This window comes from Carassius carassius, chromosome 44, assembly GCF_963082965.1.
Source record: "Carassius carassius chromosome 44, fCarCar2.1, whole genome shotgun sequence".
Classification (NCBI taxonomy): Eukaryota; Metazoa; Chordata; class Actinopteri; order Cypriniformes; family Cyprinidae; genus Carassius; species Carassius carassius.
Window position 1 is genome coordinate 3,423,666 of NC_081798.1, and position 18,489 is coordinate 3,442,154.

Genomic DNA, 18,489 nt, shown 5'->3' on the forward strand with positions numbered 1-18,489 from the left:
CAATAAGCAGTAAGTACAGAATATGCAAGGTCTACAGTATGTTACAAATGTACAATAAATATACAGATAAGGGAGTATTATGGACATAATTTACAGATTTTAAATACTATCAGCACGATATACAGATAGGTGTACTATGAACATACTATACAGATGGATAGTATATCATAATATCATATCAAGATAGCTATAAAGTTTATGACATTAATTATGATAACCTCTGGACATTTGTACTTGACATGTATTAATCTAACAGCTGATCACATCTGTCAGTCAGTGCATGTGGCTGCATCTGCATGTGCTGTGTCTCTTTGTGAATGAATGTGTGTAGTTTCATCTACTACACAAACTTAAACACTATATGAGACATGAACACTCAAACTTCATCTCCAGATCCAGCTTTTAATCATTTCATTTGAAAACTACCATCAAACACTGAAACTCAAAGATCTTCACAACAAACCTTCAAAATAAAAGTTCAGTTTAACTTGAAGGAATTGGGACAGAAGTATTTCTCAAAGAAGTACTACTAATATTATTATTGTTAAGGAATATCATAAAACCAAGATACTTTTGTTTCATTAATGTTAAATGCATATTATTCAGTTGTGCAGCAACTTGCCTTAAAAAAAAAAGTTTTGGGGGGAGATTGTTATACTTTTATTTGATTACAGTTTTTAAAGATTGTTTAAACTGTTCAGTTCATTAAACACAGTTTTTAATGATACATTTGTAATAAATCATAAAACACAGAATCAATAAAAACATGAAACGGAAAAAAGCTGAATTTAGAGAAAAATAAAACCGAATTTGTCTAAAGATAAGACATTTATTCTCAAGATCTAACAAACAAGTGGAAAGCATTTCCTTCCTCATTAATGGTAAATGGATATCATTATAAATCCTGATACTGTATATAGAAAAAAGGGTAACACTTTAGAATAATGGTCCATTAGTTAATGTTAGTTAACTACTTTAGTTAACATGATCTAGGCAAGAACAATCCTTCTACAGCATTTATTAATCTTAGTTGGTTAATTTCAACATTTACTAATGCATTATTCAAATCAAAAATTGTGCTTGTTAACATTAGTTAATGCACTGTGAATTAGCATGAACTAACAAAGAATAACTGTATTTTAATTTACTAACATTAACAAATATGAATAAATACAGTAATACATTTATTGTTCATTGTTTGTTGTTGAATTAACTAACATTAACTAATGAACCATTATTCTAAAGTGTTACCGAAAAAAGTTCAATAATAATTGATCATGCTGTCGACTCCAGTGACCATCAACACCACGAGCTTTATTTACAAGAACCATTAGCACATGCAAAATCTCTTGGCATCTCTGACTGGAAGAGAAGTCTGTCAGGTTGACGTTACTGAGACGACGTGTGGCGATCATGTAAATACCTGCAGACTGACTGGGATCGACTCACCTGGTGCGTAGCTCACGCCCCACCACCACGTCCAGGGCATGAAGGAATGGTGGAAGATGTGCAGGAAGGTGATCTGACTATGTTTCTTACGCAGCACAAAAAACACCTGAACATGACGACAGCAGCATTCATCACTACATGAACCAATCTGCTTTAAAATCAGCCGTTTTATTCAAATCTTACCGTATCCATAAGCTCAATGAACTTTGAAAACAGGAATAACCAGGCAACTCTTGTCATCTGAAAAAAAAGAAGAAAAAAAAGACATCTTTAATACGCCCTGATTTGATTAATTGTGCACAAACTAGAGTAACAGAAAACACAAAGCAAATCTTACTCGGAGTCCTTGAGGGCTGTTCGAATAATCACATGGGTCACATCTCCACGTGTATCCCGTCGCCCAACCCGACATCAAGAACTACACGCCAAGTCAAAACGATTCATATATCAATTTAGATTCGGAAACAGTGTCTCCATAATGACTAAAAATATAACACACCTCTCTCTGAGTCAATGCACACAAACAAACGCTCGCGTTCAAGTTCAAACACATTAGCCAGATTACACCAACATCTCCTGATTCTCACCTCATATACGATATATACAGACAGGCCAACCAAGGACAGGTTGTAGATGATCATAGCTTCTTTCAACTGGAAGGGTTTGCGGTTGGCCATAAATCTAGGGCCAGCGTACAGTGTGAAGAAAAGATAAGCAAGTAGAATAGCAGTCATATTGACTGGACTCTCCATTAGGAGGTAGCCCTTCATCCGAGGGTCTGGAAAGAGAGAGGAAGACAAAACCCAGCACTTTGACATATACATACAGCTAATATTACGTCAAGTCTTCTATAGGTTTTCATTTATTATAATTGATAGCAGTCCATGACTACTAATCTGCCAACATTTCGAGATTATTTAGAAAATTTAGCAGCAGCAGTTTAAGCTTCCTTGTATAAGATTAACAATTTCTGAATTCATTTTTATTTATTAAATAGAGTACACTGTCTTAAAATAAATGTTAATTTTAGATATTGTGTGTGCAAAGACACTCAAAACAAGCTCATGGATACTAGCACTTCACTTAACTTTCGTTAACTTTGTTGCTTCTACTACAGTCAATTTTCACTTTCACAAGAGCTAACATCATTGCGGAGAAATGGTTTAAAACAATCGTGTTTAACATTCTGACATTTGTATAGTTTGCAATTTGCATTATGTGTATACTAGGGATGGAAACTCATCTAGGATAAAAAATAAATATTTTAACTTGCGGAAATAGGGAAAAACTCACCCTAGAATCTTTCACTTTTATTTTATATATACACATTTACACACACACACACACACACACACACACACACACACACACACACATATATATATATATATATATATATATATATTGACTTGATAATAATACTATTGCACTGTAAAATAAAACTTAATAATTATAACCATTTAATTTTACAGGACAACAGTACATTTACAAAACTACTTTTAACCTCTGTCTTAATTTCTCTACTTTCAATGATTAAATCATGGAGCTTTAATTGCGTGGGAAACCTCAGTCAGACTGTTTTGACAACTCAAACGACCCATTTTGAATGGAAAACAGCTATTTTTGTTGTAAGGTGTAAAGTTTGCCTCCCTGGTGTACTGGCTAACACAAGACGGCAATTAGAAAAAAAGAACAGAACTAGTCTGAATAGTATACATTACTTCAGTACTGTCTATGGATTAGTTTCATGTATCATGCTTTCTTACCTCTTCCTGCTAAGAGGCTATCATAGACCTCCAGTACTCTGTCTTTCACGGTCTCCAGCATTTTCACTGACGTCATTTTCACGTTTGACTGCACAAAAGCACCTGTGAGGGCAGAAACAGAGATGTTGTCAGTTCAGGGTGTAGTTACTTGGAGCAAAACATGCATGAATGCAGATAGTGTGATTCCTCAATCCACATACTGGGCTTTCTACCAGCAGTTGGCTAACGGAGTTAGATCCAGTTAGTGTTTGTTAGGGATGCAATGAATTCACTGTATTAGGTGACCTCAACAGCTGAACCAGTGAAAATAAAAGACATTGAACCTCAAGAAAACATGTGACTTTCATCTCATGTCTGTTTAACATTCTCTAGCCAGATGCTTCCTTAACAATGAACCCACTTACTCTGCTACTACTAAGACATGGGTAACAGAGTTATTCGATATTCTGTTTCTTTATTTTCCGTCTCCCTCTGTCCCTCCTCCATGTGTTTTTTCTCTCTTGGCTGATATGGTCTGATGTTGGAGGTGTGGCCGCGGAAGGGAGCGGAACAGCACCAGTGAGGTAATACTTGCCTCACATTAACCTTCATGAAAAGCTCGGTCACCTTCACTGAATATATCAGCGCTGGAGCTTTGAAGCTGTAAACACACTTCTGGATTTATACAGCTGACTACACAGATGGAGGAAGCGGAGTCTGCTCTTATCACAGAACTGTGTCCCAACTGAACTCAGTGTAAACACAGGAGGGGTTCAGGTGTGTCACGCACTTCAGTTTGAAGTCTTTCTATTCAACAAAACAGAGAACTTCCTAAAGTGAGCTGCGAGGAAAGGACTGTACAATGAACTACAGGAAACACTGCACCAAACATTCATGGTTTATCCACTAACCAAATATTAAAGATTAACAAATGCAATGAAAAGTGGTGTAAAAAATCACCTTAGCCCTGTCCTCACTAAATAGAATCAAAGAGTCTGGGTAAAAAAATATATATTTTTTTTTTTTATTTTGAATAAATGCAGTTATTTTTAACCTTTTATTCATCAAATATATTAGACAGCAGAACTGTTTCCAACACTCATAATAAATCAGAATATTAGAATGATTTCTAAATGATCATGTGATAGACTGGATGTTACATGTGACACTGAAGGCTGGAGTAATGATGCTGAAAATTCAGCTTTGCATCACAGGAATAAATTATTTTTTTTAAGTATATTCACATAGAAAACTATTATTTTAAGTTGTAATAATATTTCACAATATTACTGTTTTTTCTGTATTTTTGATCAAATAAATGCAGGCTTGATGAGCAGAAGAAACTTCTATCAAAAACATTAAAAATAGTAATGTTTCCAAACTTTTGGTCTGTACTGATATACTGTACTATATATATACACACACACACACACACACACACACACACACACACAAAGAGATTATATACTTACATATTACATATTTTGTAAAAATTTTAAACTTGAGATTTTACATGAACTATAAAATATATTTAAAGAAAATTATGTATTAATCATATATTTACAAAAAAAAAAGACATCTATAGTTCATATAATATTTAAATAAACCATAAAAAAAAGAATTAAATAACTAATAACATTATTGGAACAACAGTAAAATAAAACCAGAAAAACAAACACTCAAAGCTAAGGTTCACAGACCCATTCAGTAGTTATGTACAGTATATGACAATATTATTATGTGTTATGTATCATTTTATAACCGTACATTTAAGATAAGATTAGCAGTAAATTACTCATTTACTCATTTACAACCCTGAGATACAATGATGTGCCCAAATCTGCTGGGAAATATGAGCCACTGACGCCATTGTCCTTCTGATAACACATATACACAGAACAACTGTTTCTCATTGATCCAAAAAATAAGATCAATCTAAAGGTAAGACTTCAACTAGCAACCAAAGGGAACAGTAAATTAAAGGTTCACCTTTCAAGGACTCACATGAACAAACATATGCTCTAAAGCAACAGTGGAAACTTCTCTTTAATATTACCCAACATGTCCTCAACGCTTCAGTGTGAAAACTGACATACCCAGACAGGTTCTCTCACATATTCTCTCTGTAGATCCCTGGATTGGGGCACACGGATGTAATTTGAGATGACAGTGATAGGCCACTGTAGGCCATCGTGTACGTTCACAGAATAATGGGTTTCCACAGATGCTGATTGGAATCATGGAGCATGTTTCGTCATACACGGAGGTGTTTGTAGAAAATGTGTTGTTACCTTCAGGTTAAACCGCTTTCGGGTCGCTATCGCTTCTGTCGGTGTGATTGTTAAAAAGATGATAACATTCATTTGCTTTGGGAGTAAAATCTAAGAATTTAAACTACTGCATCATATTGATCTGTGAGCGGAAGACCTGAGATAAGATTAGTGCAACACTGAGTTCAGGAAAAGGAAATGCAGATTGAATGTACACACAAATGCATGTGAACTGACCGAGCGTTTTCATAATATTCCTTCCTTTTAGACTTTGCATTGAAGTTCACACAAAAAAAAGTTCCCAAAAGCAGCCTTTTCAGAGAGTTTCTTATCTCAGAATGTGAGTTTGTGAGAACGAGCCTTCATCCAGCCAGAGGTGCGCTAGATCTCGAACATTCAGTTCAACAAATGTGGATGATCAGTTAACGATCAGACTGGTTTCTGTACACAAAGTGGTGACGTCATAGTTGTGCAAAACACATGAAGTGACTAGGGCTTTAGTCTTAAATCAGTATCAATTCATTTGGAAATACAGTCAATCAGGTGCAGTCCATGTCAATTAACGCAAGATAACCTCTCTAATGCTGTAAACTATAGAATATAAATGAATGCATTTAGCAGCAGTACAATCAGGCTTACATTTTTTACCTAACATGTGTTCCTTGGGAATTGAACCCACAACCTTTTGCACTGCTAACACAATGCTCTACCACTGAGCCACAGGAACATCACATATTAATATATTATATTATATATAGAATATATTAACATGATTTACAAACAAACATTTAACTGGACATCTTTTATAGTAAAAATATAATTATATAATTAAAAGGGTAATACATTTTTAATGTACAAAACATTTCTACTCCTTTTCAAAACATTTCTACTTCGTCTGTCATAACGTGAATTTTTTTTTTTTTAAACATACTTTAAAATACTGAAGAACAGGTTAAGTAAATATATAATGAATATGTAATATAATGCATATATTTAGCTAAATGCTCCTGTCTAGAGTAAATTTATTTAGCAAACGTTCGAGGTCGTGGTCACCGAATTGCTTTTATGAGGTAAATGTAACGTGAAATTGTTTCATTGACGTGTTTGGCGGTTCAAATACTATTTGTTGATTACATGAAATGCTACACATTTCAGTAAATTGTTCTGTTTCTTTAAACATACCTTATGATGTTCGTTGATGTTAACATGTTTAGACACGTTACAGTGATCTCCCACGACACATCAAAGAGCACCAAAACTGTTTTTATTATTTGAATTGCGTAATAAAAACAAACAGAATTTGAAAGCGGAGACTTTGCTTTGCTTTGGATTTGTCTTTGTTTTGTTTTCATATTCGGGGAACGTAATGGCTAAAAAGTAGTTTCACCAATAGTGTGCAGGCATTGTACACAATCGACCAATCGTGGCGTGCGATCTACAGAGAAATAGCATTTGGAAGCAATGCACATACATGTAGGCTACATATGAATTATGAGGACTGCAGAGAGTGTACATAGGAAAACAAATTATGGACATTATGGAATTTAGAAATCCGTTAGGAAATATAAGACAAAGAGGATGTATGGTAAACCTGTTTGAACTTTTACACACCCTATAGTATTCGGTGAACTGAATACAAGCAGTGTGCCAGTGTGGGGGTAATGTAATTGTGCAAGATATGAGAGGCATGTGTAAGACGTCTCAGGATTGTCTATGGCTGTGTGGATGTATTGTGAGGTTTTGGCATGGCTGATGGAACACATGCCTCAGCAGCTAAACAGTCCAACAGTGGAAACTCATCGAAGAAACATCAAGACACACAAAAGAGCTTTGCCTGGGCCGGGTCTAAGTGCTGTTTATGTCCCGATGGATGGTGCATCTGGAGCTACTCTCCTGATGAAAGGTTGTGCAAACATGTTCTTGGGAGGAGTGCATGCTTCATAAATTACAACACTATGAGTGGCCACAATATTATTAAACCTCAGGACTAAAAAAACTCTAATTTACACAAGAAACAGTGACTTTAAGAGGACTATACTGAACACAAAGACAATTCTATGAAAGGTGTGAATGTGTCTTCATGAGAAATGACAAGTTCTAATACAGATTTTCAGTAATACTACAGTAAAAACATCTGCAGCAATACCCAGTAAAGGTCATGTTATTATTATATAAATATATATTTATTGTATACACACTCACACACACACACAATCTCTTAATAGTTTGGGATCAGTAAGACTTGTTTTTTTTTTTAAAGAAGTCACTTATGCTCATCAAGGCTGCATTTTTTGAACAAAAATACAGAAATAAACTGTAAAATAGAAATATTTTTCTAACAATAAACATTTCATTTCAAAACAAACATTTCAATAAACAATCATTTTTTATTCTTTCTTTTTTTTAAGAAATTCAAACTTTTTAGCAAGGATGTGTTAAATTGATAAGATTTATATTTAGAATAAATGCTGTTAACTTTTTATTCATCAAATAATCCTGAAAATGTATCCCAGTTTCCAAAATAATATTTGGCAGCACAACTGTTGCCAACATTGCTAATTCTAATAATTAATCAGCATATTAGAATGATATCTGAAGGATCATGTGACACTGAAGACTGGAGCAATGATGCTGATTCATAGTATTCAGCTTTGAATCACAAAATATATATAATTATTATTATTATTAATATATGTAAATATAAAAAATAGATCATTCTCACTAAACCATGGCATGTACGGTTCATATTTTGCTCCATAAATTAAATAAAATGTAAAAAACTCACATTATAAATCAGTGATTATTCTCTAGTAATTCTTATTACTGTAATCAATGATTTTTTATTTTATTACAGTAAAGTTACCATTACAACATTTTACCTCGTCTTTAGGGCTGCAACTAACGATTATTTTGATAATCGATTAATCTGTCGATTATTTTTACGATTAATCGATTTATGTACTTATACTTTAGTTTTTTTCCATTTTCCCCCCAAGTAAATTATTAATAAAGGGTTTATCATTAACTTTATCATTCAGCATAGATTTTTAAGAGATTTTAACCATTGTGCATTGTCATATCCTCATCAAAAATATACCTGGAGTTGTTTTATTATGTGTTAGTGATCCTTTGTCGAACTCTTCTGCAATCAGAACACTGACCCATACTCTAGCAAATTTCACAAGGAGATTTCAAATAATGTTTTCACCATGGCAGTCCTTAGAGCTCCTAAAGTAGTTTAACATCCTGAACAAAGCTTATTAAGGAATCTTTCAGAACATATTTTCACGAAGAATAAGGATAAAACAAAATAAGATTGCAGTGCGTTGTATTTTATTATTTACTGGGAAACAGCTTTATAGCTTATGCTGTGAAATTGTAAACAATCCTTCGAATAAAGTGCCAATGGCATGAAACCTGAATGGAACTCACAATTTAAAGTAAAATCCATCAGAAGGTTGTCCAGAAAAAGAAAAAAAACCGGACACACAAAAAAACCTGCTGTGTGAAAAAGAGCAGTGAATACTTAGAAAAAAAAGTGCATTTCAAATATCTTTAAACATTTACCTCTCTCGTTCAGTCATAATTAGGCTGCACGACTGAATTATGAACTCGTAAACGACAAACTGATCACAGAACATGTTTGTAAAGCTTTAAATGTTAACTGTTAAAAAGCAATGTTATCAGCTTTTACAACTAAACATTTGCAAACAACATTGTACTGGAGAATCTGCACAAATAAAAGTCTTAGGGGCCGTTCACATATCGCGCCTAAAAATGCGTGGAAAACGCTAGGCGCACCGCTTTCTCCTCCTCTCCAAAGCGCTCGTGCAGAATCTAAGCAACCATGACGTGCTCTCGCCTTGAAGACGCGGAAATTTCAGCAAAGGATAAATGGATTTGCAGCTCTAAAAATCGCTTGCAGTAGCTCTGCTACTAAATTTATTTCAAAATGGAAATCCATATACAGCTATGATCAGCTGTTCCTTCATCTTGGCTGAGCTTTTAACGCTGTTACGGGAAAGGGTGAAGCTGATTATTTAGTTCTTGTCACATGACCCGCGGTGCGCTTGCCGCATTCTGAAAAGTTGAAATGTTTTTAACTCGATGCTGTGTAGACGCGCCTGGAAAAACGGGTGCGTCGCGAACGCGTCGCTTCCATTATGAGCGCGCATACTGCGCGCCTACATAGGAAATAACGAACATGAGCGCGCAAAAGACGCGATATGAAGTGCAGAGTTTACAGGTTAATCTTCTTTTTTGAAGGCTCAAAATAAAGGACTCCCACATCCTGCTGAATGCTGCAGAGACGCTGTTCGGGAAGCACGTGACATAAAACGAGGCCAGCTATTGGCTATTCGCTACTTCTCCTGCTGTACTGGCTGAGTACAACCTCCGGTGGCTCATTACTGCCACACTTTGGTCACCGCAGATTTGAAATATGCACGAAATGAGCCGCTTATGGCAAATAAGTTATTTAGCAACGAATCGATGACTAAATTAGTTGACAACTATTTTAATAATCGATTTTAATCGATTAAATCGATTCGTTGTTTCAGCTCTACTCGTCTTACTTAAATGTTTTGTTAAAATATTTTTTTTTCAGCATAACAGTAATGGGAAACAGATTTTTACATTATATTAATGAGAATTTCAAGAAAAAGTGCTTAGTTGTCATGCAAATAGTGATAAAAATGCATAAATGCCCTTAAAATAGAAAAATGGATTTTTGTGAAAAATATGACCCAGACACATTCTACAAGGCTTTCAGCACAAAGCACTTCACTTTAGAAATGACCAGTGTCATCCAACGTCTAGACCAACTGGCAACAGCACTGTTATTCTGTACTGAACCCGAATGAACAAAATCAGATTACCATCAACTAGTCATTGAGTGAAAGCCAAAGCCAAAGCTCACAACACAGCACTGCTCCCTAAAGAGAAGACAGGAAAAGGAGACCAACACAGTGACCATTTATGGTAACAGCACCCTCATCAAAGTTGTATCATCGTATGTTAGTGTTTAGGATCAGAGAGGTCTAGTCCCTCGTCCCCCCGCTCTCTCCATCTCTCAACATAAGGAAAACATTAACCCATATCCGGCCCTTTAAGTCTGATTTTTGAGAATTAGCAGGCAGGCGTAAAATGACACGGTTGCTAGCATAGAAGGGGAACCACCCTGCTCTCAGGCCGCCTGTCATGTGACCAGACCACATCAGGTCAAAAACCACAAGCAGAAAAAGACAGCAGAAAATTGTTCATAACTCATAAGCAGTCTTACCTTCTCTACACATCAAGAGACACAGCACAAATCACTCAATCACGATTGCATAACAAGTTCACTTTTGAATAACACTTCCATTTATGGGCAGAAGGGAAAGTTTTAAGAAGTCAAACCGAAGCTTGTCAAGAGCAAACGGTAAGGGTGGGGTTACACACAGTCTGCAGATCAACAGGCATCCTGTGAGTGAATCATGCGACGAAAAAAAAAGCAACACATTTGGAGTTAATAATAAACAAATGGAAGAGAAGAATCATGATATAAAAGCTGTTTGCGATGTCTCCACTTTATTGAAAGCACTAGAGAAAGTACAAACGGAAAAAGTCTCACCTTATAAACTCCTCTGAGAGTCCTGATCAGTGCCGGCGGCCCGTCTCTTATCTGCCGCTCACGGCTGATAGAGAAAGAAACCAGGACAGCGGTAGTGGAGAGAGGGAAAGACAGAGAGAGAGAGAGAGGGCAGCAACAGAGAAGGACAAGGGGAAGGAAAGAGACAGAGGATAAGTGTGTGTGTTAGAGATACGACTGGTACGGCTGGCCTCCCGGTCCCTCCCTCCCTGACTCACTCTGTGGATGAATAACTGACTCTGAGACAGCAAACTGGAAGAGAGAGACTGAAAATGGGAGCGGGACAGAGAGCGAGCGATAAAGAGAGAGAGAGAGAGAGAGAGAGAGAGAGATCTAACTTTTAACCTGCAGTTCAACAGCTGTGGTGATACAGTTAGTGGTCCAAGAGCTGAAGCAGATCAAGAAAAAGATCATCTCTTTTGCTCGCTAAGACTGTATTGATTTGATTCAAAAATACAGTTAATTCGTAGATTTTGAAATACATATTAAAATAGAAAAGTGTTCATTTATTCTTGTGATGCAAAGCAGCTATTCCATCAGTCTTGTGTCGCATGATCTTCCAAAAATCAGAAACATTTCTTATGTTGAAGAGAAGTCTGCTGCTCAATCTTTTTTTGTGGAAACTGATACTTTTTTTTTTCATAATTCTTTAACCTGTTAACTGTCACCCCACCTACGTTTACTTCACTATATTACAGTTAAATCCTAATCTAATCATGACAAACTATATATCGTTGGAAAGGATAAGACTCCAAAATAGATATTTTGCCAATCTTTTTTGTTAAAAATTATGTAGGAAAAGTAATAGATTAATTTATGGCAAAAGTGCACCTCAAAAACCTACATCATAACAGGAGTTCTGACCTTTGTAAAAAAAAAAAAAAAAGTCTTCTTTGTTGCCTTTTTCTCTATCACACTTTAGAAATCACTGAAAACTTAAAATCTCAAAATTCATCCTTTGAGACCCATTTTAAAATCAAACATTGCAGTACCATGAAAATGGTACATCAAAATCATGTTACAAAATGTTTTCAGTCATGAAGGTTTGGATCATGCACTTTTGTGTTCAAAAATGTGAGTGACAGTAAACAGGTTAAATACAATTTTTTGGACCAATGTAAAAGTCTTTGGCGCCACGTTTGATTAATGTAATGTGTCCTAGCTAAATAAAATTATTAATTACTTTAAATATATAAATAAATAAATACATCTTACTGTCCCCAACCATTTCAGTAGGTTTTCAATACTGATACACACACACAAAAACAATCACAAATATATATTACTATACTTCTATAATGCAGAACATGACTTTTATTTTTGTCAAATTAATCCAAATTTAAAAAAACTAAATGATATGTTACTGCGTTTCACCTTTTTAGGGCAGAATATTTATCTTTATCATTATTAACTAGCAAATATCAGTAGTGTCAGACGCTTTTCTTTTGAGATGTACAGAAATCTTTTGTAACATTATGGATGTCTTTACTGTCATCTTTGAATGTATATGAACAAACTGCTTTTCATAAGATGCACATAAATATCTTTTATCACTAATTAATATTAGTCTTTTCTTCTAAAGTGACTTAAAAATGGATTAATACAAATAATAGCAAAAAATAGTCTATACATGTTTACACAAGAAAATGCATTTAACATTTATATACATATGGATTCATTTAGCAATGTATAAGTAATTAAAACAAAAGTAGCTTTTTCCCTAAACATTTTAAAAGATGGAAATACAATGCATGCAGACACCGTGAACGATTCTGAGTGATGATCCAAACAAATACTTGAATCAGACAGTTTGAACGGACTCACACTAATTAATTTAACAAACCAACTGTAACACTGATTTTACTACTGATGTTTTTAAGGGAGTTCACACTGTATTCATTTTCAATGTGAGTTGCAAGAGACCACAACTAGTCACAAAACATGGCGAATCAAAATAATCACGATATCACCAATAATATCACCCTGAATGTACAGTATACTGTGTTTATTGTAGTACTGAAAACTGAAGTACCCCCCACCCCCACCCCAGCCCGTGCCTTTAATATTATTCACAAGCCGAGGCGAGAAATCAGTGCGACTCTGTAATAATGAAGAGGGCTTTTGTTGCGCACCACCCGCTCGAACCAGCAGGACAACAGAGAAACACAGCCTGCAACACAAAGCCAGCATCTATAAAATCACTAACTCCCCATAAATACAAAAACCTCCTCAAGACCAACAAGTGCACGGCCCTCAGTAACCATACATGGAACATTATTTAAAAAAAAACACCCTGTGTTTGCTTTGCATAACCTAAATCTAAAAGCTAAGCTTTCATGTTCATGCTAATAAAATGAACTATGTCCAGTCGGAAAAGAAATCTGCATAAAAATGTGACACATATACGGATTATTTGGACAGACCATTGTAAAATGCCCACATACCTCTTTTAGTTACATAAACAGGCTGAATACTCCATTTAATATAAGCAAAGCTGTGATGCATGATTTTTTGGTGGTGGGGGGGGGGGGCAACATTCATAGTAGAGGGTGTGTTCAAAACCAAAGGTTTTTAAATATCTTAGCCTTAATCTTGAATATGCAACAACATCAAATACAGATGCAGACTTCATTACTGTACATTGTTGGCATGGCGCATTCAACGCTGAGCCCATAGCTTAATGAACTGCTGCAATAAATCACAATTTACATTAGTAAACAATAAATGATTGAAATAAATGATTTTTTTAAATGCATAAACATTGTTATCTATTTGCTTTTCACACTAAATAAAACGCATCAGGTCTGAATCTGAATAGCCTTAAGGTCTCTGCACACCAAGTCCGAAATTTTCGTATGCTTTTTCTTTGTATTCATCATCCTTTCCTATCAAAATGCTTGCTACAGATGCGAAAATGCAGAAAACCAAACTTGTTCCAAAAAATTTTTTATGACGTATGAAAGTTTCGGAGGCAGTGTGTAAACGTGATTGACACAATGTGAGTTCCTATTTATTTTTTCAAGTGTGAAAATTTAACACTAAAATTTCGTACTCAGTGTGCAAAGACCTTTAGTGCCATTGATCGATCAGCATGCAAAGATCACGCTTTATCTTTTTTTTTTAATCATTAAATAATACTTTTTACATGGATTCTTTTTTATTATAAAAACTTTACAATTAAAACTTGTTGAAAATAGTATAAAAGTTTTTCAACCATATGATAAATCAACCTTAATAATAGTAAAACAAAACACATTTCTAACTTGATAAAACACCAAATACAAACTTAAAAACTCCTACAATATTTTTTTAATAAAATGCTTTTTATTCTTACCTTAAACTTAATGTTTGCACCAAAAAAACTGTTAGTTAACAAATAATAAACAGATTAAAAAAATCTTCACAGTAAAAATGCAGTTCCAAAAAAAAATAAATTAAAATAAAAATAACCCCCCAAAACAAGAAGTTTTTGAAGTCCAACGGCACTAAGGCTATCCATATTCAGACCTGATCTGTTTTATGATTTGTGAACAGAAAATACAAAGAAACATTCATGCACTTCTTTTTAATGTTTTTATCAAGTCATGCATTTTTGATATCATCAACCTCATTACATAATGGGTAAGAATGAAATGTCAGCAGCTATTTTCCTAGATCTAAAATAAAATCACACTCCGTATGTCACACGGCACAGTGATGGTGGTGAGAGCCACTCAAAATGACGTGATATTCAACCTTCACAGTCACCAATACTATAGAAACCAATGCAGCTACACACCAGAGAGTAAACGCACTGATCTGACATGATGACTAACAATGTGAACATGAGCCTTAAGAAACAGCAGAGCAGCAGTATCTCAGGATTTCCACACGTCAACTAATTTGACCAAACACCAGTGCTGAAACAAACTTGTGATTCACTGCAGAAAGCTTTACACAAGACCACACCAAACATGAAAATCTGTGAGAATTTATGAAGACATATTCAGGTTTGGATTGGCTGGAGGGTAAGCATTAACAGCTTCAACAAACTTCAGGGGATGGTCTACAGACGTCTGTTAGGAAATCAATAACATTTTACTCATTAGCAGACGCACAAAGACTTCTCACATGATTGTTTTTCTTTCCGGGTGACCACAGCTAAAATAGACACAACCGCTCTGCAGAACTAGAGGGCTGCTGGATGTCAGTGAAAGTCAAGTCAGTGAAAGGTGAGATGCCTGAGGAGATGCGCTCTCAGACTTTGAGACAAGTTCACCAGTGCAATTTAATTACTTAGAGACTCATTGTAAACAGGAGATCAGTGTCTCAGGCTGATCAAGCCTGTTGGACTGCTCAATGAACCCCCTTAAAGGGATGGTTCACTTTGAAATTAAATTTTGATAAGTTTTAGCTTACCTCAAGGGCATCCAAGATGTAGGTTTCTTTGTTTCCGCAGTATTTCCCATTTTGATATTTTTAGGTCAAACCGTTCTTGTCTGGGACTCATATAATGGAGGTCTATGGTCACCACCTCAAAGAGCATGCACAGAGGAGTCCAAATTAAACAATTCCCCATCGTAAGTACACATTGATGACCTAAGACACCAAACGAGCGGTTTGTGTAAGAAAACGAACAGTATTTATATCGTTTTTACCTCTTGTACACAACCACATCCAACTGATCCGAGTGCGCGAGTGCTTCCTGATGTGACGTGCGCGTGCGCTCTGGCTTAGTCTGCGCAAGCGCGGAAAGTGCCGGAAGTGATCTCTCGCGCATGAACGTCACTCATTGTTTACACTTACTGTCTATGGTTTAGACTTTTATTTTTCACCTTAATTCAGGGGCGGACTGGGACCAAAAATTTGCGCTGGACTTTCTTGCCCACAGCAGCCCACCACATCATAACGCAAATGCCCCTGTTTTGATGTCATTTATTAATTTAATATTTAAGTAAACAGTTTGGGAATTTTAACCAATAGGGCAACTGATCCTCTGTTGAAAAAAAAAAAAAAAAAAGAACAGCAGCTGTTCATTTAGCGACTCCTAGTGAGCGATACATGCTCATCAAGACACAAACATTCTTCTAGAACTCACACTTTGCATTCAGTTAGCAGATCCATATGAATCATGCATGAAATAGAAGTTTATAAACTCAAACGATAGCTTAATGTGCTTTACAGATGAACTTGAAGTCTTTATTCATTCGAGATGTTCAAAAATAGATCATCTTTGGCTCGGTAATACAAGTTCATGATCCGATTAGTGAACCGATGATTCTTTTGAGTCAATCTTTTAAAATAATAATTTATTTTGTTTAACGAAACCAGTGTGAAAACCAGTGTTTCACAAACTGGATAGATCTGAGGTGCAGGGCTCGCAAAATCGTTAGCCCTACGTCCCAGGGCAATTGTGTTTTCCAGTCCGATGGGCTATTGTGAATAGTGATGAAAACTCCTAACTTGATTCACGTTGTTCACTCACTTGAAGGGGTGAAACGGATTGTCGCTGATCGTTTGCACTTGTTTCTGAATTTTGCTTATTCAAGCGTTTTAAACAATTTGCGCACGTTCGGAGCTTGCGCTCACTCATTCAAAGCACGCGCTACGAGCAGCATTTCAGACAATGCGCGTACAGAGAATGAATTCATCTTTCGCGTATCGTAACTTCTGAATGAACACATACACACACAATTATATCAAAATAATTGTCTCTGCAAATATTATCGTAAACACAGTTGGTTATGTTTTAAGTGAATGTATACAGTGGCCTGCTGCTTAGAGAAATTCGCTGTACCGGATAAATCTGTCTCTCTCTGTTTTTTCCGACGACGTGAAAGGGGGCGTGTTTCAAGATACGCAATGGAGTAGACCAAACTAAACAGGGAGGGAGGACAAAACACTCATCCAAACTAATGCTTCATTAAGTTGCTGGTATTGCCGGCTTTGGTTGCAATACTCTTATCGCATATGTTGTACTTTGCTGACTCGGCATCCACTTTTATGAAATGTAGCCACACTTAAGACCTCTTTGGCATTGTAAAACGGAAACGTTTTGAGAAAAAAAACAACTACACTTGTGTTGTGTGACTGCGAGTATCTTCAGAAATCCTCCCCGTCACGTCACGGCTAATTTAGGTCGTTACATGCACGTATGCTACAAGCTCACACAGACAGCCGCTTGGCAAAAAAAAAAAAAAAAAACGGCCGCTTGGCTTTTGGAACTGATATTTGGCACCGAAAGATAAATAATTTTATCTTTCTATGATAAAATTACTATGAGTATCGAAGTCTTTCGTTCGATACCATAAATGCATCGAAGTTCGGTACCCAGCCCTACATGCGTGAGAGATCACTTCCGGTGCTTTCCGCGCTTGCGCAGACTAAGCCAGAGCGCATGAGCACATCACATCAGGAAGCACTCGCGCACTCAGATCAGTTGGACGTGGTTGTGTACAAGAGGTAAAAAAAACTATATAAATACTGTTCGTTTTCTTACACAAACCGCTCGTTTCGTGTCTTAGGTCATCAATGTGTACTTACGATGGGGAATTGTTTAATTTGGACTCCTCTGTGCATGCTCTTTTAGGTGGTGACCATAGACCTCCATTATATGAGTCCCAGACAAGAACAGTTTGACATCTTGGATGTCCTTGAGGTAAGCTAAAACATACCAAAATTCAATTTGAAAGGGAACTATCCCTTTAAAAATGATTAGTGTGTGTGTGTGTGTGTGTGTGTGTGTGTAGGTGGACATAATTCAGAGAAAGACTGTGGCCATGTTGTGAATACTAGCTTAGTTATTACTAAATATTGTGAAATGTACAACGCATACCGCTTACAGGTATTACATTTATTAAAAAATAGGAAAAAAGTTGAAGTAGTTACAGGGAATAAAACAATCATTAATTCTTCCAAAACTAGTACTTTTTTATTATTTAGATGTGCATGGCCGTATTATTAAATAAACCACTGAGTGATAATTAAAATAAAAATTTAAGTGTTCATCAGTAGTTAATGAGTTATTGAAATTTTGAGAAAATGCAGATGGAATTGTGGAATCCAGGCATAAAAATGGAATTCAAAATAAAAGTTTGGTTTAACTTGAAGAAACTGTGACAGAAAAATTGCTTAATGCAATGATACTAAAAAAATAATAATAATAGTTTGTGTATAATTTGCAATCATATAACCAATTAAAAAATTAACTGTAGTCTGATAATAATAATAACAACAACAAAAACAACAACAACAACAACAACAACAAAAATAATAAATGTTTCTTGAGCAACAACTCAGCACAAAATGATTTCTGTATGCGACACTGAAGACTGGAGTGATAACTAAAAATGAAAAAGATTTGCATTACATGAATAATTTTTTATATATATTCAAATAGAAAGATTATTTTAATTTG

At 35.6% G+C, this 18,489-nt stretch overlaps 1 protein-coding gene across 2 annotated transcripts in view; it reads right to left on the bottom strand.

The window, feature by feature from the left end:
• Positions 1 to 18,489, bottom strand: part of LOC132126821 (elongation of very long chain fatty acids protein 1-like) — a 29,850-nt gene that overhangs the window by 2,210 nt on the left and 9,151 nt on the right. The window contains exons 1-6 of one of the 2 annotated variants that reach the window (XM_059538341.1): positions 11,076 to 11,115; positions 3,216 to 3,317; positions 2,037 to 2,227; positions 1,787 to 1,867; positions 1,633 to 1,689; positions 1,450 to 1,555 (exon numbers count right to left, since the gene is read on the bottom strand). In XM_059538341.1, the coding sequence (XP_059394324.1) occupies positions 1,450 to 1,555; positions 1,633 to 1,689; positions 1,787 to 1,867; positions 2,037 to 2,227; positions 3,216 to 3,291 (511 nt within the window). In that variant the 5' untranslated portion in view covers positions 3,292 to 3,317; positions 11,076 to 11,115. Of the gene's footprint in view, positions 1 to 1,449; positions 1,556 to 1,632; positions 1,690 to 1,786; positions 1,868 to 2,036; positions 2,228 to 3,215; positions 3,318 to 11,075; positions 11,116 to 18,489 lie in introns of those variants that run through there. The other variant, XM_059538340.1, reaches the window with a different exon arrangement.